At 44.3% G+C, this 27,405-nt stretch overlaps 1 protein-coding gene across 4 annotated transcripts in view; it reads right to left on the reverse strand.

Annotated features, from left to right (window-relative positions):
* Positions 1-27,405, reverse strand: part of LOC112241499 (vascular endothelial growth factor receptor 3) — a 241,298-nt gene that overhangs the window by 37,328 nt on the left and 176,565 nt on the right. For 2 of the 4 annotated variants that reach the window (XR_006079602.1, XR_006079603.1), the window contains 6 exons: positions 20,688-20,823; positions 13,501-13,609; positions 12,374-12,504; positions 6,864-7,092; positions 2,778-2,923; positions 1,788-1,919 (listed from right to left, as the gene is read on the reverse strand). Coding sequence is in view for 2 of the 4 variants with exons in the window: in XM_042303534.1 (XP_042159468.1) it covers positions 1,788-1,919; positions 2,778-2,856 (211 nt within the window). In the remaining 2 variants the exon portion in view is untranslated. Of the gene's footprint in view, positions 1-1,787; positions 1,920-2,777; positions 2,924-6,863; positions 7,093-10,979; positions 11,012-12,373; positions 12,505-13,500; positions 13,610-20,687; positions 20,824-27,405 lie in introns of those variants that run through there. The other 2 variants (XM_042303534.1, XM_042303533.1) reach the window with 1 other exon arrangement.

Here is a 27,405-nt window from a genome sequence, read left to right on the forward strand (position 1 = left end):
GGAAACTGGGATAAACAACAACAACAACATTAGCCCTGTCACTGGAACCTGGGATAAACAACAACAGACTGTCTGCTAAACGCAGAATAACAACAACAATATCAAAACAGAAAGTCTGCTGAAGCCTCGATTCCCAAACTGTGTTAATGTGACATTTAAAAGGACATTTCTAGCATTTACCTTTTCAAGCGTTTCGCTACAACTGAAAAAACATCTGTTAAACACGTGTATTTGACCAATACACGTTGATTTGGTTTGAAAACCATCTCCGCAAACATAAAGGTTGCATTTAAAAGGTTGACGACAGAGTTCTACGTAATTGAATCCTGGCCTAAATGTGGAAATTCCCAGAAGATCCCACTTATCAGTCAGTAATGGGGTTTAAAGATACAGACACCAGCAACTAGTTAAATATCACTTTAGTTATTCAATCATGAATCACCAGCTAGCCCATTGAACAATAACCTGAATCATGTATCACCAGCTAGCCCATTGAACAATAACCTGAATCATGTATCACCAGCTAGCCCATTGAACAATAACCTGAATCATGTATCACCAGCTAGCCCATTGAACAATAACCTGAATCATGCATCACCAGCTAGCCCATTGAACAATAACCTGAATCATGCATCACCAGCTAGCCCATTGAACAATAACCTGAATCATGCATCACCAGCTAGCCCATTGAACAATAACCTGAATCATGTATCACCAGCTAGCCCATTGAACAATAACCTGAATCATGTATCACCAGCTAGCCCATTAAACAATAACCTGAATCATGTATCACCAGCTAGCCCATTGAACAATAACCTGAATCATGTATCACCAGCTAGCCCATTGAACAATAACCTGAATCATGTACCAGCTAGCCCATTGAACAATAACCTGAATCATGTATCACCAGCTAGCCCATTGAACAATAACCTGAATCATGCATCACCAGCTAGCCCATTGAACAATAACCTGAATCATGTATCACCAGCTAGCCCATTGAACAATAACCTGAATCATGCATCACCAGCTAGCCCATTGAACAATAACCTGAATCATGTATCACCAGCTAGCCCATTGAACAATAACCTGAATCAAGTATCACCAGCTAGCCCATTAAACAATAACCTGAATCATGTATCACCAGCTAGCCCATTGAACAATAACCTGAATCATTAATCACCAGCTAGCCCATTGAACAATAACCTGAATCAAGTATCACCAGCTAGCCCATTGAACAATAACCTGAATCATGCATCACCAGCTAGCCCATTGAACAATAACCTGAATCATGTATCACCAGCTAGCCCATTGAACAATAACCTGAATCATGTATCACCAGCTAGCCCATTGAACAATAACCTGAATCATGTATCACCAGCTAGCCCATTGAACAATAACCTGAATCATGCATCACCAGCTAGCCCATTGAACAATAACCTGAATCATGCATCACCAGCTAGCCCATTGAACAATAACCTGAATCGTGTATCACTGCATATGTCTTTTCAATTTCATGAAGCTTTTTTCGCTGAACCCGCTACAACACCTGCTAAAACAGTGGATGCGACCAATAAACTTTATTGAAGATTTTTTGATGTCAATCAATCAAATGCATTTATCAAGCCCTTTTTAAATCAGCCGATGTCACAAAGTGCTGTACAGACAAACAGGAAGAAGAAGAAGGAAGCAGAGAAGAAGAGAAGAGAGGAAAATAGAAGGAAGCTATTGTTGGAGACAGATGAAGGTGTGGACACAGGTGTGTGTGTGTGTGTGTCTTCCTGTCTCACCCAGCACTGTGACGGCAGCGGAGGAGTGTGCGCAGCCCCTCTGATTACAGGCGGTGCAGGTGTAGAGACCGGCGTCCTCTTCTCTGACACGCTGGATACTCAAAGTCCTGTTGGCGTCCTGTAGCTGCAGTCCTACACACACACACACACACACACACACACACACACACACACACACACACACACACACACACACACACACACACACACACACACACACACACACACACACAGCTGTCAATCACTGACACAAACACACACATAGGCATGCGCTTGCGCTCACACACCACTCTGGTAAAAAACAAACACACACACACACACACACACACACACACACACACACACACACACACACACACACACACACACACACACACACACACACACACACCCGCCCAACAAGCCTTGCTTGTCTGCTAACCTGACAGCTACTCAGATTGATCCTCCTGTCAGCCCAGCCCCGCCAATCCTCCCTCCCTCCCTCCCTCCCTCCCTCCCTCCCTCCCTCCCTCCCTCCCTCCCTCCCTCCCTCCCTCCCTCCCTCCCTCCCTCCCTCCCTCCCTCCCTCCCTCCCTCCCTCCCTCCCTCCCTCCCTCCCTCCCTCCCTCCCTCCCTCCCTCCCTCCCTCCCTCCCTCCCTCTCTTTCATCTACCTCTCAATCAACCCATCTCTCATTCTCTCCACATGTCATGTGTTTAATATCTCCAAAGTGATAAGTCCCAGCTGTCTGTAGTCCTGCCAAACTGTCACTCAATCCAACCCCCTCTTGACCTCTAATACCTCAGAGACACACTGTGGAAGCTGATGACTCATGTCTTCAGCAACAGGTGTGTGTGTATACCAGCTGATGTTAGCTTATCCTGTGGGAGATGGCACGGCATATACGGTGTGTGTGTGTGTGTGTGTACATGTCTGCATGTGTCTGTGTGTCTTTGTGTGCTTCCCTTTGTGTGTGTGTGTGTGTGTGTGTGTGTGTGTGTGTGTACCTACCTGACATTTGGTGCAGGGGCTGGTTGTCTTTGAACCAGGAGAGGTGTGGTGAAGGAGTTCCCACTACATCACACTCCATCAGGAGAGACTCACTGACGTTCAATGTTTGATTGGCCGGGTTGTGTCTGTACCAGGGGCTTCTAGAGCTGGGGGGGGTAGGTAGGTAGGTAGGTAGGTAGAGAGAGAGAGAGATTGTGCTCTTTATGGACTCAAATGGGAAATATATACAAGTAAATCAACTTTTACCCAAGCACAGTATGTCTAAACTCTGGTGTACAAACACCCAGTGCGCCCTAGACCCTCTGTCTGAGGACCAACTACCCAGCAACATAATCATACACACAGGCACAAATGACCTGAGAACACAGCAGGAAAGGGTGGCCACAGCACTAAAGGGAGTGATTTCCCCAACGTACAAGTGGTTATCTCCACCCTGCTACCACGATAAGACTAGCACCCTGCTACCACCATATTTTCTAGTAATATTATTTGACTGTGGCGCTATGCTATTCAGCGTTGCTGATGACAATTATACCCGGATCCGTAATGGGTGGTTCAGAGAGCTTAAGTCATACCACATGGATTGAGGTCTGGGCTTTGACCAGGCTATTCCAAGACAATTAAATGTTTCTGCATTCATGTCTTGCTTTAGCAGTATGCGCAGGGTCATTGTCCTGCTGGAAGGTGAACCTCTGTTCCACTCTCAAATCTCTGGAAGACTGAAACAGGTTTCCCTCAAGAATTTCCCTGTATTTAGCGCCTTCCATCATTCCTTCAATTCTGACCAGTTTCCCAGTCCCTGCCGATGAAAAACATCCCCACAGCATGATGCCACCATCACCATGCTTCAATGTGGGGATAGTGTTCTCGGGGTGATGAGAGGTGTTGGGTTTGCGCCAGACATAGCGTTTTCCTTAATGGCCAAAAAGCTACATTTTAGTCTCATCTGACCAGAGTACCTTCTTCCATATGTTTGGGGAGTCTCCCACATGCCTTTGACGAACACCAAATGTGTTTGCTGATTTTTTTTCTATAAGCAATGGCTTTTTTTGGCCACTTTTCCATAAAACCCATCTCTGTGGAGTGTACGGCTTAAAGTGGTCCTATGGACAGATAACCCTTCAGGGTTATCTTTGGTCTCTTTGTTGCCTCTCTGATTAATTCCCTCCTTGCCTGGTCTGTGAGTTTTGGTGGGCGGCCCTCTCTTGGCAGGTTCGTTGTGGTGCCATATTCTTTCCATTTTTTAATAATGTATTCAATGGTGCTCCGTGGGATGTTCAACGTTTCTGATATTTTTTTCATAACCCAACCCTGAACTTCTCCACAACTTTGTCCCTGACCTGTTTGGAGAGCTCCTTGCTCTTCATGGTGCCACTTGCTTGGTGGTGCCCCTTGCTTAGTGATGTTGCAGACTCTGGGGCCTTTCAGAACAGGTGTGTATATATATACTGAGATCATGTGACACTTAGACTGCACACAGGTGGAGGTGGTGAATACACGTACCACTTTTCAGTTCTCTTTTGTTGTTGAATTTTTTTAAACAAGTTATTTCACTTCACCAATTTTGACTATCATGTGTATATCCATTACATGAAATCCAAATAAAAATCCATTTAAATTACAGGTTGTAACGCAACAAAATAGGAAAAACGCCAAGGGGGGTGAATACGTTTGTAAGGCACTGTATATATCAACGAATTGGTGAGGGCACTAGAAAAGTCTGCAGCATCCTACTAGAATCTGAAGTCAAATGTCTACTGTTTGCTGATGATCTGGTGCTTCTGTCCCCAACCAAGGAGGGCCTACAGCAGTACCTAGATCTTCTGCACAGATTCTGCCAGACCTGGGCCCTGCCAGACCTGGGCCCTGCCAGACCTGGGCCCTGCCAGACATGGGCCCTGACAGACCTGGGCCCTGCCAGACCTGGGACCTGACAGACCTGGGACCTGACAGACCTGGGCCCTGACAGACCTGGGCCCTGACAGACCTGGGACCTGACAGACCTGGGTCATGACAGACCTGGGTCCTGCCAGACCTGGGTCATGACAGACCTGGGCCCTGCCAGTCCTGGGCCCTGCCAGACCTGGGCCCTGACAGACCTGGGTCATGACAGACCTGGGTCATGACAGACCTGGGCCCTGCCAGACCTGGGCCCTGACAGACCTGGGCCCTGACAGACCTGGGCCCTGACAGTAAATCTCAGTAAGACCAAAATAATGGTGTTCCAAAAAAGGTACAGCTGCCAGGACCACAAATCCAAATTCCATCTAGACACCGTTGCCCTAGAGCACACAGAAAAACTATACATACCTCGGCCTAAACATCAGCGCCACAGGTAACTTCCACAAAGCTGTGAACGATCTGAGAGACAAGGCAAGAAGGGCATTCTATGCCATCAAAAGGAACATAAAATTTGACATACCAATTAGGATCTGGCTAAAAATACTTAAATTAGTTCTAGAACCCAGTGCCCTTTATGGTTGTTAGGTCTGGGGTCCGCTCACCAAGCAAGAATTCACAAAATGGGACAAACACCAAATTGAGACAGCATGCAGAATCCAACAAAAATATTCTAAAAAAACAAATAATGCATGCAGAGCAGAATTAGGCCGATACCAACTAATTATCAAAATCCAGGAAAGAGACGTTCAATTTTACAACCACCTAAAAGGAAGCGATTCCCAAACCTTCCATAACAAAGCCATCACCTACAGAGAGATGAACCTGGAGAAAAGTCCCCTAAGCAAGCTGGTCCTGGGGCTCTGTTCACAAACACAAACAGACCCCACAGAGCCCCAGGACAGCAGCACAATTAGACCCAACCAAATCATGAGAAAACAAAAAGATAATTACTTGACACATTGGAAAGAATTAACAAAAAAACAGAGCAAACTAGAAGGCTATTTGGCGCTAAACAGAGAGTACACAGTGGCAGAATACCTGACCACTGTGACTGACCCAAACTTAAGGAAAACTTTGACTATGTACAGACTCAGTGAGCATAGCCTTGGCCCAATGTATGACCATATTAGAGACACATATTTCCCTCAGATTACACAGATCCACAAAGAATTCGAAAACAAACCCGATTTTGATAAACTCCCATATCTACTGGGTGAAATTCCACAGTGTGACATCACAGCAGCAAGATTTGTGACCTGTTGCCACGAGAAAAGGGCAACCAGTGAAGAACAAACACCATTGTAAATACAACCCATATTAATGCTTATTTATTTTCCCTTTTGTACTTTAAATATTTGTACATCATTACAACACGGTATATATATGACGTAATATGACATTAGAAATGTCTTTATTCTTTTGAAACTTCTGTGAGTGTAATGTTTACTGTTAACTTTTATTGTTTATTTCACTTTTGTTTGATTAGCTTCTTCACTTGCTTGGGAAATGTTAATGTATGTTTCCCATGCCAATAAATCCCCTTAGAGAAAGAAATACATAAATGCCATCATCTTATTCACACCTTTATGTCCATTCAACAGATCCCATTATTCATGCAGACTGAAGGGCAAAGAGAATAAATGATGAGACTGCGGTTGTGGTCTCTCAGGAGAGAGAGATGGGCGGGAGGGAGGGATGGGGGGCGGAGGGGTGGGGTGGGTGGGATAGGGGGCGGAGGGGTGGGGTGGGGGCGGGGCTGAGGTTAAAGGGTCAGGACTTGACATGAATGAAGCATTAGTGTGTTAATGACTGGGCCTATCCTCTGAGGGACTAGTGTGTGTTTAAACCCTCCTCTGAGGGACTAGTGTGTGTTTAAACCCTTCCTCTGAGGGACTAGTGTGTGTTTAAACCCTTCCTCTGAGGGACTAGTGTGTGTTTAAACCCTTCCTCTGAGGGACTAGTGTGTGTTTAAACCCTTCCTCTGAGGGACTAGTGTGTGTAGGGTTTAAACACACACTAGTGTGTGTGTATGTTGGTGTGTGAGGCCTATGTTCCTCTGTGTGTGTCTGTTGGTGTGTGTGGGTGTATGGTTACTGGAACCAATAAGGGTTCTTGGCTCTCCCCATAGGAGAACTCTTTGAAGAACCCTGTTTGGTTCCGTGTGTGTGTGTCTCTCCCTCTCACCTTTAACCGATATGTATTTGCGTAGACAGTGTTTCTCTCGGCTCCTCCTATTCTGAACCTCACAGACATAGTTCCCTTCATCCTGTAGCGTGATGCTAGCTATAGTCATCTCCAGGACCCAGCTGTTAGACTGCTCCTGATAGGTCAGTTGTCCATCCAGGCGGTCAGCGTACAGGTGGACACTACGACAGTCCAGCTCCAGGGGTTTACCACTCTCATCCTGCAGCGCCTGGAGGGAAGGAAGGAGGGAGGGGAGGGAGGGGAGGGAAGGAGGGAAGGAGGGAAGGAGCAGAGCAGAACAGAGGTCATGATCAGATGAGCTCCTGCATTTTTCAGCATTTTCTTTAAAAAAGATAGATTTAGAGTTAGATAAACTTTGATTTTTTGTCAGGAACACATACTGGATTCTACCCTCGACAACATAACCCTCACTTCAAATCAAAACTCAAAACCTACAACCTGATTTTGGACGGAATTACGGAATCACCTGGAAGGTTCACAACTACCAAGGATTATTATTCTATATTCTATTTCCAAAAGCCAATAAGAAAAATACACAACATTACTTTATAAGGACTGAATTCTAACATAATTCTGCCAAGCTTGATACAGCTTCAACTAGCACTGACATGTCAAGTGAGAGGTGTCAAAGCCCTTTAGCCCAACAATGGCAGGAGAGTCAAACAGTCTACTCCAACCAAATGGAGAGGCCTTAGAAGCTGCCTCCTGCTGTTCAGAGGTAATTAAAATACAGTACCCTGTGTATGTAAAGAATGATATACAGTACCCTGTGTATGTAAAGAATGATATACAGTACCCTGTGTATGTAAAGAATGATATACAGTACCCTGTATGTAAAGAATGATATACAGTACCCTGTGTATGTAAAGAATGATATACAGTACCCTGCATTTAAAGAATGATATACAGTACCCCATTTAAAGAATGCAGTTTATGTAAAGAATGATATACAGTACCCTGCATGTAAAGAATGATATACAGTACCCTGTGTATGTAAAGAATGATATACAGCTGTATGTAAAGAATGATATGTAAAGAATGATATACAGTACCCTGTGTATGTAAAGAATGATATACAGTACCCTGTATGTAAAGAATGATATACAGTACCCTGCATGTAAAGAATGATATACAGTACCCTGTGTATGTAAAGAATGATATACAGTACCCTGTGTATGTAAAGAATGATATACAGTACCCTGTGTATGTAAAGAATGATATACAGTACCCTGTGTATGTAAAGAATGATATACAGTACCCTGCATGTAAAGAATGATATACAGTACCCTGTGTATGTAAAGAATGATATACAGTACCCTGCATTTAAAGAATGATATACAGTACCCTGTGTATGTAAAGAATGATATACAGTACCCTGTGTATGTAAAGAATGATAAGGCAAGAAAAGACCACAAAAAGAAGCTCCTTGTGGAAAATCAAGAGACACGTTTTGCTGACTATTACAAAAATGGGAACATCAGCAACCTTATCTTCCACACAAACCATCCCCTGGCATGGCACAGTGCTATATTAACACAAACCATCCCCTGGCATGGCACAGTGCTATATTAACACAAACCATCCCCTGGCATGGCACAGTGCTATATTAACACAAACCATCCCCTGGCATGGCACAGTGCTATATTAACACAAACCATCCCCTGGCATGGCACAGTGCTATATTAACACAAACCATCCCCTGGCATGGCACAGTGCTATATTAACACAAACCATCCCCTGGCATGGCACAGTGCTATATTAACACACTACCCCTCTGTTAAGAGAGGGGGTGTTAACGAGGGGTGGAAACTCAGGATACTAGACAACGAGGACTCTGAGTCAGGTAATATAAATCTCTATAAGTCTCTATAAGGAATAGTAATGGTACAGGGTAACCCCAAACAGTTTCAGCTAGACTTTCACCAAATTAAAGAATCAGCCCAGCAGGAGAAGCTCTCCCTTGATAAAGATACCCCCACCCCGAGCGGGTCAGACCAGACCTCTTCATTATGTAACCCCACAGACGAGCAACCCCCAGTGGAGAGTCAACCTCCCAGCACAGATTACTACTCCCTCATTGAAATGAAGGATAAATTCACCCAGCTGGAGGTAAGGCAGGTGGAGCTGGAACAGCAGGTGATTACACTTCAGTCAGCACAGACCCAGACAACAGTCCAGCACAACAACACCCTCTTAACCAGACCCGGAGTGCTGGAGGTGGAGAGAGACATATCTGCACTCTGGACAGTGGTGAGACAACTACAACAGGAGAAAGAGCAGGAGCAGGAGAAGAACAGAGCACTAGAGGAGAGGATCAGACTGCTGGAGGAGAGGTTGAGGGGGATGGCGTGTGACAGAGAACATCCCACTAGAGAGGTGGCCACCCCCACAGAGAAGCCAGCAGAACAGCCCACCTCAGCACCCGACAAAAGTCTTGACTAGATCTTCTGCACAGATTCTGTCAGACCTGGGCCCTGACAGTAAATCGCAGTAAGACCAAAATAATGGTGTTCCAAAAAAGGTCCAGTCACCAGGACCACAAATACAAATTCCATCTAGACACTGTTGCCCTAGAGCACACAAAAAACTATACATACCTTGGCCTAAACATCAGTGCCACAGGTAACTTCCACAAAGCTGTGAACGATCTGAGAGACAAGGCAAGAAGGGCATTCTATGCCATCAAAAGGAACAACATTTCAACATACCAATTAGGATCTGGCTAAAAATACTTGAATCAGTCATAGAGCCCATTGAGGTCTAGGGTCCACTCACCAACCAAGACTTCACAAAATGGGACAAACACCAAATTGAGACTCTGCATGCAGAATTCTGCAAAAATATCCTCCGTGTACAACGTAGAACACCAAATAATGCATGCAGAGCAGAGTTAGGCCGATACCAACTAATTATCAAAATCCAGAAAAGAGACGTTAAATTCTACAACCACCTAAAAGGAAGCGATTCCCAAACCTTCCATAACAAAGCCATCACCTACAGAGAGATGAACCTGGAGAAGAGTCCCCTAAGCAAGCTGGTCCTGGGGCTCTGTTCACAAACACACCCTACAGAGTCCCAGGACAGCAGCACAATTAGACCCAACCAAATCATGAGAAAACAAAAAGATAATTACTTGACACATTGGAAAGAATTAACAAAAAAACAGAGCAAACTAGAAGGCTATTTGGCCCTAAACAGAGAGTACACAGCGGCAGAATACCTGACCACTGTGACTGACCCAAATTTAAGGAAAGCTTTGACTATGTACAGACTCAGTGAGCATAGCCTTGGTATTGAGAAAGGCCGCCGTAGGCAGACATGGCTCTCAAGAGAAGACAGGCTATGTGCTCACTGCCCACAAAATGAGGTGGAAACTGAGCTGCACTTCCTAACCTCCTGCCCAATGTATAACCATATTAGAGACACATATTTCCCTCAGATTACACAGATCCACAGAGAATTCGAAAAACAAATCTAATTTTGATAAACTCCCATATCTACTGGGTGAAATTCCATAGTGTGCCATTACAGCAGCAAGATTTGTGACCTGTTGCCACGAGAAAAGGGCAACCAGTGAAGAACAAACACCATTGTAAATACAACCCATATTTAGCTTATTTATTTGATCTTGTGTCCTTTAACCATTTGTACATTGTTAAAACACTGTTTTGAAACTTCTGTATGTGTAATGTTTACTGTTAATTATCTACCTCACTTGCTTTGGTAATGTTAACACATGTTTCCCATGTCAATAAAGCCCCTTGAATTGAGAGAGAGAGAGAGAGAGAGAGAGATATTGAATTGAGGGGGAGTAGAGAGAGATATTGAATTGAGAGAGAGGGGGAGTAGAGAGAGAGATATTGAATTGAGAGAGAGGGAGTAGAGAGAGATATTGAATTGAGAGTGAGAGGGGGAGTAGAGAGAGAGATATTGAATTGAGAGAGAGAGGGGGAGTAGAGAGAGGGATATTGAATTGAGAGAGAGGGGGAGTAGAGAGAGAGATATTGAATTGAGAGAGAGGGGGAGTAGAGAGAGAGAGAGAGAGAGGGGGAGTAGAGAGAGAGAGAGTCCAGTCTGGACCAGATGAGCTGTTACCTGCGGGTCCAGTCTGTACCAGGTGAGCTGTTACCTGCGGGTCCAGTCTGTACCAGGTGAGCTGTTACCTGCGGGTCCAGTCTGGACCAATTAAACAGTTACCTGCGGGTCCAGTCTGTACCAGGTGAGCTGTTACCTGCGGGTCCAGTCTGTACCAGGTGAGCTGTTACCTGCGGGTCCAGTCTGGACCAATTAAACAGTTACCTGCGGGTCCAGTCTGTACCAGGTGAGCTGTTACCTGCGGGTCCAGTCTGGACCAGGTGAGCTGTTACCTGCGGGTCCAGTCTGGACCAGGTGAGCTGTTACCTGCGGGTCCAGTCTGGACCAATTAAACAGTTACCTGCGGGTCCAGTCTGTACCAGGTGAGCTGTTACCTGCGGGTCCAGTCTGTACCAGGTGAGCTGTTACCTGTGGGTCCAGTCTGTACCATGTGAGCTGTTACCTGCGGGTCCAGTCTGTACCAGGTGAGCTGTTACCTGTGGGTCCAGTCTGTACCATGTGAGCTGTTACCTGTGGGTCCAGTCTGTACCATGTGAGCTGTTACCTGTGGGTCCAGTCTGGACCAATTAAACAGTTACCTGCGGGTCCAGTCTGTACCAGGTGAGCTGTTACCTGCGGGTCCAGTCTGTACCATGTGAGCTGCTACCTGTGGGTCCAGTCTGTACCATGTGAGCTGTTACCTGCGGGTCCAGTCTGTACCAGGTGAGCTGTTACCTGTGGGTCCAGTCTGTACCATGTGAGCTGTTACCTGTGGGTCCAGTCTGTACCATGTGAGCTGTTACCTGCGGGTCCAGTCTGTACCAGGTGAGCTGTTACCTGCGGGTTCAGTCTGTACCAGGTGAGCTCTTACCTGCGGGTCCAGTCTGGACCAATTAAACAGTTATCTGCGGGTTCCGTCTGTACCAGGTGAGCTGTTACCTGCGGGTCCAGTCTGTACCAGGTGAGCTGTTACCTGCGGGTCCAGTCTGTACCAGGTGAGCTGTTACCTGTGGGTCCAGTCTGTACCATGTGAGCTGCTACCTGTGGGTCCAGTCTGTACCATGTGAGCTGTTACCTGTGAGTCCAGTCTGTACCAGGTGAGCTGTTACCTGTGGGTCCAGTCTGGACCAATGAAACAGTCACCTGCGGGTCCAGTCTGTACCAGGTGAGCTGTTACCTGTGGGTCCAGTCTGTACCATGTGAGCTGTTACCTGTGGGTCCAGTCTGTACCATGTGAGCTGTTACCTGCGGGTCCAGTCTGTACCAGGTGGGCTGTTACCTGCGGGTTCAGTCTGTACCAGGTGAGCTCTTACCTGCGGGTCCAGTCTGGACCAATTAAACAGTTATCTGCGGGTTCCGTCTGTACCAGGTGAGCTGTTACCTGCGGGTCCAGTCTGTACCAGGTGAGCTGTTACCTGCGGGTCCAGTCTGTACCAGGTGAGCTGTTCGTAGGTGTAGTTGTCAGCGATGCAGCTTAGCGACACCTCCTCCTGCTCCAGAGGTTCCTCAGACGGACTCAGCTCTACACTGAACCCTTCTGGGATTGCTGGAGGAGGGAGGGAGGGAGGGGGGAGGGAGGGGAGGAGGGGAGGGAGGGGGAGGAGGGGAGGGAGGGAGGGAGGGAGGGAGGGGGGGGAGGGAGGGGATTAGGAAAGTTAGAGAGATTTTTTTTGTTATGATTTTGAGGGCCCTATGGTTCAAAATGTTGTTTTTAAACTACTAGTACTACTATTACAAAACGGCATAATGCATATTACTGTACAGTACTTATTCATCTATATACAGTATAATGCATATTACTGTACAGTACTTATTAATCTATATACAGTATAATGCATATTACTGTACAGTACTTATTAATGTATATACAGTATAATGCATATTACTGTACAGTACTTATTCATCTATATACAGTATAATGCATATTACTGTACAGTACTTATTCATCTATATACAGTATAATGCATATTACTGTACAGTACTTATTAATGTATATACAGTATAATGCATATTACTGTACAGTACTTATTCATCTATATACAGTATAATGCATATTACTGTACAGTACTTATTCATCTATATACAGTATAATGCATATTACTGTACAGTACTTATTCATCTATATACAGTATAATGCATATTACTGTACAGTACTTATTAATGTATATAAGGTATAGTGCATATTACTGTACAGTACTTATTCATCTATATACAGTATAATGCATATTACTGTACAGTACTTATTCATCTATATACAGTAAAATGCATATTACTGTACAGTACTTATTCATCTATATACAGTATAATGCATATTACTGTACAGTACTTATTCATCTATATACAGTATAATGCATATTGCTGTACAGTACTTATTAATGTATATAAGGTATAGTGCATAGTACTGTACAGTACTTATTAATGTATATACAGTATAGTGCATATTACTGTACAGTACTTATTAATGTATATACAGTATAGTGCATATTACTGTACAGTACTTTGTATGCTAAACCTAGAGAAGGAAATACGTTGAAATACTCACTGGTCACATAGAAGTATATCAGCTTCTGGTCTTTACCCACTTTGTTGTTAGCAGAACATTTATACATGACTGATACACTGGCGTTCTGGATCACCAGTCTGCTGACTATCTAGAGAGGAGAGGAGAGGGAGGGAGGGAGGAGCGGGAGGGAGGAGAGGAGAGGAGAGGAGAGGGGGGGGAGGGAGGGAGGGAGGGAGGAGAGGAGAGGGAGGGAGGGAGGGAGGGAGGGAGGAGAGGAGAGGAGAGGGAGGGAGGAGAGGGGAGGAGAGGAGAGGAGAGGGAGGGAGGGGGAGAGGGAGGATAGGTGCGGAGAGGAGAGGGGGGGGAGGGAGGGAGGGAGGGAGGGAGGAGAGGAGAGGAGAGGAGAGGGAGGGAGGGAGGGAGGGAGGGAGGGAGAGGAGAGGAGAGGAGAGGAGAGGGGAGGGAGGGGGAGAGGGAGGATAGGTGCGGAGAGGAGAGGGAGGGAGGGAGGGAGGGAGGGAGGGAGGAGAGGAGAGGGAGAGGAGAGGAGAGGAGAGGAGAGGAGAGGAGAGGGAGGGAGGAGAGGAGAGTAGAGTAGAGGGAGGGAGGGGAGAGGGAGGATAGGTGCGGAGAGGAGAGGGGGAGGGAGGGAGGGAGGGAGGGAGGGAGGAGAGGAGAGGGGAGGGAGGGGAGAGGGAGGATAGGTGCGGAGAGGAGAGGGGGAGGGAGGGAGGGAGGAGATGAGAGAGAGAGAGAGAGAGAGAGAGAGAGAGAGAGAGAGAGAGAGAGAGGAGAGGGAGGGAGGGAGGGAAGGAGAGGGGAGGAGAGGAGAGGAGAGGGAGAGGGAGGGAAGGGGAGAGGGAGGGAAGGGGAGGTGAGGAGAATATAAACATTTAAAAAAACAAGTGTTCTGCATCACCAGCCTGCTGACTATCTAGAGGAAGACAGGTTTCAATACAAACATGGTTTTCATACTAAATAAATGTACTATTACATTGAAAGTGCTGAACAGGAAAGGAAGGCTTCTGGCTGGATGGCTTCTAAATGTTTTATTATGTGTGGAAGTGTTTTTTACTAGACAACTGCCTGGGACTTTGACCCCTGACCTGGAACCCACACTCAATCCACTAGTATCTACTCTGACTCTGGTTGTCCTGGTTGTCCTGGTTGTTTCCATGCTACTCTGACTCTGGTTGTCCTGGTTGTCCTGGTTGTCCCCATGCTAATCTGACTCTGGCTGTCCTGGTTGATTCCATGCTATTCTGACTTTGGTTGTCCTGGTTGTTTCCATGCTACTCTGACTCTGGTTGTCCTGGCTGTCCTGGTTGTTTCCATGCTACTCTGACTCTGGTTGTCCTGGCTGTCCTGGTTGTCCTGGTTGTTTCCATGCTACTCTGACTCTGGTTGTCCTGGCTGTCCTGGTTGTTTCCATGCTACTCTGACTCTGGTTGTCCTGGCTGTCCTGGTTGTTTCCATGCTACTCTGACTCTGATTGTCCTGGTTGTCCTGGTTGTTTTCATGCTACTCTGACTCTGGTTGTCCTGGTTGTCCTGGTTGTTTCCATGCTACTCTGACTCTGGTTGTCCCGGTTGTCCCCATGCTACTCTGACTCTGGTTGTCCTGGCTGTCCTGGTTGTTTCCATGCTACTCTGACTCTGGTTGTCCTGGCTGTCCTGGTTGTCCTAGTTGTTTCCACGCTACTCTGACTCTGGTTGTCCTGGTTGTTTCCATGCTACTCTGACTCTGGTTGTCCTGGCTGTCCTGGTTGTTTCCATGCTACTCTGACTCTGGTTGTCCTGGCTGTCCTGGTTGTCCTGGTTGTTTCCATGCTACTCTGACTCTGGTTGTCCTGGTTGTCCTGGTTGTTTCCATGCTACTCTGACTCTGGTTGTCCTGGTTGTCCTGGTTGTTTCCATGCTACTCTGACTCTGGTTGTCCTGGTTGTTTCCATGCTACTCTGACTCTGGCTGTCCTGGTTGTCCTGGTTGTTTCCATGCTACTCTGACTCTGGTTGTCCTGGTTGTCCTGGATGTCCTGGTTGTCCTGGTTGTTTCCATGCTACTCTGACTCTGGTTGTCCTGGTTGTTCCGGTTGTCCTGGCTGTCCTGGTTGTTTCCATGCTACTCTGACTCTGGTTGTCCTGGCTGTCCTGGTTGTCCTGGTTGTTTCCATGCTACTCTGACTCTGGTTGTCCTGGTTGTCCTGGCTGTCCTGGTTGTCCTGGTTGTTTCCATGCTACTCTGACTCTGGTTGTCCTGGCTGTCCTGGTTGTTTCCATGCTACTCTGCCTCTGGTTGTCCTGGTTGTTCCGGTTGTCCTGGTTGTCCTGGTTGTTTCCATGCTACTCTGACTCTGGTTGTCCTGGTTGTTCTGGTTGTCCTGGCTGTCCTGGTTGTTTCCATGCTACTCTGACTCTGGTTGTCCTGGTTGTCCTGGTTGTTCTGGTTGTCCTGGCTGTCCTGGTTGTTTCCATGCTACTCTGACTCTGGTTGTCCTGGTTGTTCTGGTTGTTCTGGCTGTCCTGGTTGTTTCCATGCTACTCTGACTCTGGTTGTCCTGGCTGTCCTGGTTGTTTCCATGCCACTCTGGCTGTCCTGGTTTTCCTGGTTGTCCTGGTTGTTTCCATGCTACTCTGGCTCTGGTTGTCCTGGTTGTTTCCAAGCTACTCTGACTCTGGCTGTCCTGGTTGTCCTGGTTGTTTCCATGCTACTCTGACTCTGGTTGTCCTGGTTGTCCCCATGCTACTCTGGCTCTGGTTGTCCTGGTTGATTCCATGCTATTCTGGCTCTTGTTGTCCTGGTTGTCCTGGTTGTTTCCAAGCTACTCTGACTCTTGTTGTCCTGGTTGTCCCCATGCTACTCTGGCTCTGGTTGTCCTGGTTGATTCCATGCTATTCTGGCTCTTGTTGTCCTGGTTGTCCTGGTTGTTTCCAAGCTACTCTGACTCTGGCTGTCCTTGTTGTCCTGGTTGTTTCCATGCTATTCTGACTTTGGTTGTCCTGGCTGTCCTGGTTGTTTCCATGCTACTCTGGCTCTGGTTGTCCTGGTTGTTTCCATGCTACTCTGGCTCTGGTTGTCCTGGTTGTCCTGGTTGTTTCCATGCTACTCTGGCTCTGGTTGTCCTGGCTGTCCTGGTTGTTTCCAAGCTACTCTGGCTCTGGTTGTCCTGGTTGTTTCCATGCTACCCTGGCTCTGGTTGTCCTGGTTGTTTCCATGCTACTCTGACTCTGGTTGTCCTGGTTGTCCTGGTTGATTACATGCTACTCTGGCTCTGGCTGTCCTGGTTGTCCTGGTTGTTTCCATGCTACTCTGGCTCTGGTTGTCCTGGTTGTTTCCATGCTACTCTGGCTCTGGTTGTCCTGGTTGTCCTGGTTGTTTCCATGCTACACTGACTCTGGTTGTCCTGGTTGTTTCCATGCTACTCTGGCTCTGGTTGTCCTGGTTGTTTCCATGCTACTCGGACTCTGGTTGTCCTGGTTGTTTCCATGCTACTCGGACTCTGGTTGTCCTGGTTGTTTCCATGCTACTCTGACTCTGGTTGTCCTGGTTGTTTCCATGCTACTCTTACTCTGATTGTCCTGGTTGTTTCCATGCTACTCTGACTCTGGTTGTCCTGGTTGTCCCCATGCTACTCTGACTCTGGTTATCCTGGTTGATTCCATGCTACTCTGACTCTGGTTGTCCTGGCTGCTCCAGTTTCAACTGTTCTGCCTTATTATTATTGGACCATGCTGGTCATTTATGAACATTTGAACATCTTGGCCATGTTCTGTTATAATCTCCACCCGGCACAGCCAGAAGAGGACTGGCCACCCCACATATGCTCTCTCTAATTCTCTCTTTCTTTCTCTCTCTCGGAGGACCTGAGCCCTAGGACCATGCCCCAGGACTACCTGACATGATGACTCCTTGCTGTCCCCAGTCCACCTGACCGTGCTGCTGCTCCAGTTTCAACTGTTCTGCCTTATTATTATTCAACCATACTGGTCATTTATGAACATTTGAACATCTTGGCCATGTTCTGTTATAATCTCCACCCGGCACAGCCAGAAGAGGACTGGCCACCCCACATAGCCTGGTTCCTCTCTAGGTTTCTTCCTAGGTTTTGGCCTTTCTAGGGAGTTTTTCCTAGCCACCGTGCTTCTACACCTGCATTGCTTGCTGTTTGGGGTTTTAGGCTGGGTTTCTGTACAGCACTTTGAGATATCAGCTGATGTACGAAGGGCTATATAAATAAATTTGATTTGATTTGATTTGATTCCATGCTACTCTGGCTCTGGTTTTCCTGGTTGTCCTGATTGTTTCCATGCTACTCTGGCTCTGGTTGTCCTGGTTGTTTCCATGCTACTCTGGCTCTGGTTGTCCTGGTTGTCCTGATTGTTTCCATGCTACTCTGGCTCTGGTTGTCCTGGCTGTCCTGGTTGTTTCCAAGCTACTCTGGCTCTGGTTGTCCTGGTTGTTTCCATGCTACTCTGGCTCTGGTTGTCCTGGTTGTTTCCATGCTACTCTGACTCTGGTTGTCCTGGTTGTCCCCATGCTACTCTGACTCTGGTTGTCCTGGTTGATTCCATGCTACTCTGACTCTGGTTGTCCTGGTTGATTCCATGCTACTCTGACTCTGGTTGTCCTGGTTGATTCCATGCTACTCTGACTCTGGTTGTCCTGGTTGATTCCATGCTACTCTGACTCTGGTTGTCCTGGTTGATTCCATGCTACTCTGACTCTGGTTGTCCTGGTTTTCCTGGTTGTCCTGGTTGTCCCCATGCTACTCTGACTCTGGTTGTCCTGGTGTGGCTGTGTTGATGGTGGTTGATGAGAACACGGTCTCTTCTGTAGAACTTGACGTGACTCAAACCTTTCTGCTGCCACGCCTGCCACTCCCTCACAACAGGAAGTGATCTCACAGGTGTGACCCACAACAGGAACTGATCTCACAGGTGTGACCCACAACAGGACGTGTGCTGTGTGTGCGTGTGTGTGTGTGTGGTGTGTGTGTGTGTATAGTCCCATTCCCCTCAGGAAGTGTGCTCAGGAAGAGGGTTCAAAATATTTCTGATGTGGAAATGGAACACTTGCCCTCTCTTCTCTCTGTCACACAGGACACTGTTTGGGACACTTAGGTAGAAATACCTCAGTTCAGGGTTACGGGCACTTATACAGTGGGGATAACAAGTATTTGATACACTGCCAATTTTGCAGGTTTTCCTACTTACAAAGCATGTAGAGGTCTGTAATTTTTATCATAGGTACACTTCAACTGTGAGAGACAGAATCTAAAACAAAATCCAGAAAATATCATTGTATGATTTTTAAGTAATTAATTTGCATTTTATTGCATGACATAAGTATTTGATCACCTACCAACCAGTAAGAATTCCGGCGCTCACAGACCTGTTAGTTTTTCTTTAAGAAGCCCCCCTGTTCTCCACTCATTACCTGTATTAACTGCACCTGTTTGAACTCGTTACCTGTATGAAAGACACCTGTCCACACATTCAATCAAACAGACTCCAACCTCTCCACAATGGCCAAGACCAGAGAGCTGTGTAAGGACATCAGGGATAAAATTGTAGACCTGCACAAGGCTGGGATGGGCTATAGCACAATAGGCAAGCAGCTTGGTGAGAAGGCAACAACTGTTGGCGCAATTATTAGAAAATGGAAGAAGTTCAAGATGACGGTCAATCACCCTCGGTCTGGGGCTCCATGCAAAATCTCACCTCGTGGGGCATCAATGATCATGAGGAAGGTGAGGGATCAGCCCAGAACTACACGGCAGGACCTGGTCAATGACCTAAAGAGAGCTGGGACCACAGTCTCAAAGAAAACCATTAGTAACACACTATGCCGTCATGGATTAAAATCCTGCAGCGCACGCAAGGTCCCCCTGCTCAAGCCAGTGCATGTCCAGGCCTGTCTGAAGTTTGCCAATGACCATCTGGCTGATCCAGAGGAGGAATGGGAGAAGATCATGTGGTCTGATGAGACAAAAATAGAGCTTTTTGGTCTAAACTCCACTCACCGTGTTTGGAGGAAGAAGAAGGATGAGTACAACCCCAAGAACACCATCACAACCGTGAAGCATGGAGGTGGAAACATCATTCTTTGGGGATGCTTTTCTGCAAAGGGGACAGGAAGACTGCACCGTATTGAGGGGAGGATGGATGGGGCCATGTGTCCTGAGATCTTGGCCAATAACCTCCTTCCCTCAGTAAGAGCATTGAAGATGGGTCGTGGCTATGTCTTCCAGCATGACAACGACCCGAAACACACAGCCAGGGCAACTAAGGAGTGGCTCTGTAAGAAGCATCTCAAGGTCCTGCAGTGGCCTAGCCAGTCTCCAGATCTGAACCCAATAGAAAATCTTTGGAGGGAGGTGAAAGTCCGTATGGCCCAGCGACAACCCCGAAACCTGAAAGATCTGGAGAAGGTCTGCATGGAGGAGTGGGCCGAAATCCCTGCTGCAGTGTGTGCTAACCTGGTCAAGAACTACAGGAAATGTATGATCTCTGTAATTGCAAACAAAGGTTTCTGTACCAAATATTAAGTTCTGCTTTTCTGATGTATCAAATACTTATGTCATGCAATAAAATGCAAATTAATTACTTAAAAATCATACAATGTGATTTTCTGGATTTTTGTTTTAGATTCCGTCTTTCACAGTTGAAGTGTACCTATGATAAAAATGACAGACCTCTACATGCTTTGTAAGTAGGAAAACCTGCAGAATCGGCAGTGTATCAAATACATGTTCTCCCCACTGTATGAAGAGTTGTTCTGCCAACTAGGTACTTCCTGTTCTATCTCTGAGATACTAAAGCTTTATTAAATCATCAATCTATGATTGTAAATTGGTGTACGATTCAGTTTAAAACTGAAAGCAACCTAATAAATCTACTACCTACTAAATCCTAATTAGAAACTTGATCAAAATTATAGGCAACAATAATATTATAGCATGGTTATGATTCAACATTCAGATAACATTCAGATAACATTTGTTCTCAGAGATCTAACATTGTCTCTCTCTCTGAGATACTTGATCAGAATGATAGAATAATGTACTAACGCTGTCATGATGAAACATTCAGGTAACGTTCAGGTAACGTTCAAATAACGTTCAAGTAACGTTCAAGTAACGTTCAGGTAACATTCAGATAACATTCAGACAACATTTGCAGTATTGTTAAATGGTGTAAACTTTTGTTTTAGGGAGTGAGAACCAACCTTCTGCCTCCCGTCCACCACTTCGACTGACGTCTCGATGTTTTCTATTTTATTAACGGTGTTCTGTGAGTCCAGGTCCTGCCAGTTCTGACAGTCTGAGACGCTGTCGCTACGCCCTTTACGATCCCTCCGACTCCTACAAAACACAAAACACAACAACATAGTCTTTCACCACGGTCCGTAGGCACCCTATCCCCTATATAGTGCACTACTTTAGACCAGGACTGGCACCCTATTCCCTATATAGTGCACTACTTTTAGGATTGATGCTTGCTTGACAGATTGCTTGACAGATTTTTAGGTAAAAAAAAATGTGTAGAATTTAAAACAATTTCAAAGCACCTAGAAACCCTCAGAGGATGACGGAGCGATAGATGCATCCCAATGTGGTCCTCGGTGTAGAACAGAACAGGACTAAACAAATAGCACACATTTGGGGAACCATCCAATGTTCCAGAGCTTTCCATTCGTTTACATGGTCGGTCATTTACCAGACTCTCTCATCCACTTACAGTAAAGACCACCACACATCACAGTCATTGCTGGTAAGTTTCCTCAATAAATCAGCCATCAGAAAACCATCCAACGTATCCTTTGACCAGGGCCCAAATGGCACCCTGTTTCCCTACGTAGTGCACTATGTGATCAAAAGGAGTGCACTACATAGGGAATAGGGTGCTGTTTGGGACGCAGTTCTTGTTTCAGTGATTGCCTTGCATAGTGTGCTGTGGTGGTACCAGAGGAGAAAACAGAAGCACACCAACATCAAACAGCACACCTACGAGACCATCATCTACGAGACAATCATCTACGAGAAAATCATCTACGAAACAATCATCTACGACACAATCATCTACGAGACAATCATCTACGAGACCATCATCTACGAGACCATCATCTACGAGATAATCATCTACGAGTCAATCATCTACGACACAATCATCTACGAGACAATCATCTACGACACAATAATCTACGAGACATTCATCTACGAGACAATCATCTACGATACAATCATCTACGATACAATCATCTACGAGACAATCGTCTACGAGACAATCGTCTACGAGACAATCGTCTATGAAACACATCTATGAGACACATCTATGAGACAATCATCTATGAGACACATCTATGAGACACATCTATGAGACACATCTATGAGACAATCATCTGTGAGACAATCATCTATGAGACACATCTATGAGACACATCTATGAGACAATCATCTATGAGACAATCATCTACGAGACAATCATCTACGACACAATCATCTACGAGTCAATCATCTACGAGACAATCATCTATGAGACAATCATCTACGAGACAATCGTCTACGAGAATCATCTACGAGACAATCATCTACGACACAATCATCTACGAGTCAATCATCTACGAGACAATCATCTACGAGACAATCATCTATGAGACAATCATCTATGAGACACATCATCTATGAGACACATCATCTATAAGACAATCATCTATGTGACACATCATCTATGAGACACATCATCTATGAGACACATCATCTATGAGACAATCATCTATGAGACAATCATCTATGAGACAATCATCTATGAGACACACCATCTATGAGACAATCATCTATGAGAGAATAATCTATGAGACAATCATCTATGAGACACACCATCTATGAGACACATCATCTATGAGACACATCTATGAGACACATCTATGAGACACATCTATGAGACATATCTATAAGACAATCATCTATGAGACACATCTATTAGACAATCATCTATTAGACACATCTATGAGACAATCATCTATGAGACATATCTATGAGACAATCATCTATGAGACACATCTATGAGACACATCTATGAGACAATCATCTATGAGACAATCATCTATGAGACACATCTATGAGACACATCTATGAGACAATCATCTATGAGACACATCTATGAGACACATCATCTATGAGACACATCATCTATGAGACACATCATCTATGAGACACATCATCTATAGACAATCATCTATGAGACACATCATTTATGAGACACATCTATAAGACAATCATCTATGAGACACATCATCTATGAGACACATCATCTATGAGACACATAATCTATGAGACAATCATCTATGAGACACATTATCTATGAGACATCATCTATGAGACAATCATCTATGAGACACATCATCTATGAGACACATCATCATGAGACACATCTATAAGACAATCATCTATGAGACACATCATCTATGAGACACATCATCTATGAGACACATCATCTATGAGACAATCATCTATGAGACACATCATCTATGAGACAATCATCTATGAGACACATCATCTATGAGACAATCATCTATGAGACACATCATCTATGAGACAATCATCTATGAGACACATCATCTATGAGACAATCATCTATGAGACACATCATCGATGAGACAATCATCTATGAGACACATCATCTATGAGACAATCATCTATGAGACACATCATCTATGAGACAATCATCTATGAGACACATCATCTATGAGACACATCATCTATAAGACAATCATCTATGAGACAATCATCTATGAGACACATCATCTATGAGACACATCATCTATGATACACATCATCTGAGACACATCATCTATGAGACACATCATCTATGAAACACATCATCTATGAGACACATCATCTATGAGACAATAATCTATGAGACACATCATCTATGAGACACATCTATAAGACAATAATCTATGAGACACATCATCTATGAGACACATCATCTATAAGACAATCATCTATGAGACACATCATCTATGAGACAATCGTCTACGAGACAATCATCGACGAGACCATCATCTACGAGACAATCATCTACGAGACAATCATCTATGACACAATCATCTACGAGTCAATCATCTACGAGACAATCATCTACGAGACAATCATCTATGAGACAATCATCTATGAGACAATCATCTATGAGACACATCATCTATGACACATCATCTATAAGACAATCATCTATGAGACACATCATCTATGAGACACATCATCTATGAGACAATCATCTATGAGACAATCATCTATGAGACACACCATCTATGAGACACATCATCTATGAGACAATCATCTATGAGACCATCATCTACGAGACAATCATCTACGAGACAATCATCTACGACACAATCATCTACGACACAATCATCTACGAGACAATCATCTACGAGACAATCATCTATGAGACAATCATCTACGAGACAATCATCTACGAGACAATCATCTACGAGACAATCATCTACGACACAATCATCTACGAGTCAATCATCTACGGGACAATCATTTACGAAACAATCATCTACGAGACATTCATCTATGAGACAATCATCTACGAGACAATCATCTACGATACAATCATCTACGAGACAATCGTCTACGAGACAATCGTCTACGAGACAATCGTCTATGAAACACATCTATGAGACACATCTATGAGACAATCATCTATGAGACATATCTATAAGACAATCATCTATGAGACACATCTATGAGACAATCATCTATGAGACACATCTATGAGACACATCTATGAGACACATCTATGAGACATATGTACAAGACAATCATCTATGAGACACATTTATGAGACAATCATCTATGAGACACATCTATGAGACAATCATCTATGAGACACACCATCTATGAGACAATCATCTATGAGACCATCATCTACGAGACAATCATCTTCGAGACAATCATCTACGAGACAATCATCTACGAGAAAATCATCTACGAGACAATCATCTACGACACAATCATCTACGAGTCAATCATCTACGAGTCAATCATCTACGAGACAATCATTTACGAAACAATCATCTACGAGACATTCATCTATGAGACAATCATCTACGAGACAATCATCTACGATACAATCATCTACGAGACAATCGTCTACGGGACAATCGTCTATGAAACACATCTATGAGACACATCTATGAGACAATCATCTATGAGACACATCTATGAGACACATCTATGAGACAATGATCTATGAGACAATCATCTATGAGACACATCTATGAGACACATCTATGAGACAATCATCTATGAGACACATCTATGAGACACATCTATGAGACACATCTATGAGACATATCTATAAGACAATCATCTATGAGAGACATCTATGAGACAATCATCTATGAGACACATCTATGAGACACATCTATGAGACACATCTATGAGACATATCTATGAGACAATCATCTATGAGACACATCTATGAGACAATCATCTATGAGTCATATCTATAAGACAATCATCGATGAGACACATCATCTTTGAGACACATCATCTATGAGACACATCATCTATGAGACACATCCTCTATGAGACACATTATCTATGAGACACATCATCTATGAGACACATCATCTATAAGACAATCATCTACGAGACCATCATCTACGAGACAATCATCTACGAGACAATCATCTACGACAAAATCATCTTCGAGTCAATCATCTACGAGACAATCATCTACGAGACAATCATCTATGAGACAATCATCTATGAGACAATCATCTATGAGACACATCATCTATGAGACACATCATCTATGAGACAATCATCTATGAGACAATCATCTATGAGACACACCATCTATGAGACACATTCTATGAGACAATCATCTATGAGACCATCATCTACGAGACAATCATCTACGAGACAATCATCTACGAGACAATCATCTACGAGTCAATCATCTTCGAGACAATCATCTACGAGACAATCATCTACGAGACAATCATCTACGAGACAATCATCTACGACACAATCATCTACGAGTCAATCATCTACGAGTCAATCATCTACGAGACAATCATTTACGAAACAATCATCTACGAGACATTCATCTATGAGACAATCATCTACGAGACAATCATCTACGATACAATCATCTATGAGACAATCGTCTACGAGACAATCGTCTATGAAACACATCTATGAGACAATCATCTATGAGACACATCTATGAGACAATGATCTATGAGACAATCATCTATGAGACACATCTATGAGACACATCTATGAGACAATCATCTATGAGACACATCTATGAGACACATCTATGAGACACATCTATGAGACATATCTATAAGACAATCATCTATGAGACACATCTATGAGACAATCATCTATGAGACATATCTATGAGACAATCATCTATGAGGCACATCTATGAGACAATCATCTATGAGTCATATCTATAAGACAATCATCGATGAGACATATCATCTTTGAGACACATCATCTATGAGACACATCATCTATGAGACACATCATCTATGAGACAATCATCTATGAGACACATCATCTATGAGACACATCTATAAGACAATCATCTATGAGACACATCATCTATGAGACACATTATCTATGAGACACATCATCTTTGAGACAATCATCTATGAGACACATCATCTATGAGACACATCATCTATGATACAATCATCTATGAGACACATCATCTATGAGACACATTTCTATGAGACACAACTATAAGACAATCATCTATGAGACACCATCTATGAGACACATCATCTATGAGACACATCATCTATGAGACACATCATCTATAAGACAATCATCTACGAGACCATCATCTACGAGTCAATCATCTACGAGACAATCATCTACGAGACAATCATCTATGAGACAATCATCTATGAGACAATCATCTATGAGACACATCATCTATGAGACACATCATCTATGAGACAATCATCTATGAGACAATCATCTATGAGACAATCATCTATGAGACACACCATCTATGAGACACATCATCTATGAGACAATCATCTATGAGACCATCATCTTCGAGACAATCATCTACGAGACAATCATCTACGACACAATCATCTACGAGTCAATCATCTACGAGACAATCATTTACGAAACAATCATCTACGAGACATTCATCTGTGAGACAATCATCTACGAGACAATCATCTACGATACAATCATCTACGAGACAATCGTCTACGAGACAATCGTCTTCGAGACAATCGTCTACGAGACAATCGTCTATGAAACACATCTATGAGACACATCTATGAGACAATCATCTATGAGACACATCTATGAGACATATCTATAAGACAATCAGCTATGAGACAATCATCTATGAGACACATCATCTATGAGACACATCATCTATGAGACAATCATCTATGAGACAATCATCTATGAGACAATATTCTATGAGACACACCATCTATGAGACACATCATCTATGAGACAATCATCTATGAGACCATCATCTTCGAGACAATCATCTACGAGACAATCATCTACGACACAATCATCTACGAGTCAATCATCTACGAGACAATCATCTATGAGACAATCATCTACGAGACAATCATCTACGAGACAATCATCTTCGAGACAATCATCTACGACACAATCATCTACGAGTCAATCATCTATGAGACAATCATTTACGAAACAATCATCTACGGGGCATTCAGCTATGAGACAATCATCTACGAGACAATCATCTACGATACAATCATCTACGAGACAATCGTCTACGAGACAATCGTCTTCGAGACAATCGTCTACGAGACAATCGTCTATGAAACACATCTATGAGACACATCTATGAGACAATCATCTATGAGACACATCTATGAGACAATCATCTATGAGACACATCTATGAGACACA

Source organism: Oncorhynchus tshawytscha, linkage group LG21, assembly GCF_018296145.1.
Source record: "Oncorhynchus tshawytscha isolate Ot180627B linkage group LG21, Otsh_v2.0, whole genome shotgun sequence".
In the NCBI taxonomy this organism is placed as follows: domain Eukaryota; kingdom Metazoa; phylum Chordata; class Actinopteri; order Salmoniformes; family Salmonidae; genus Oncorhynchus; species Oncorhynchus tshawytscha.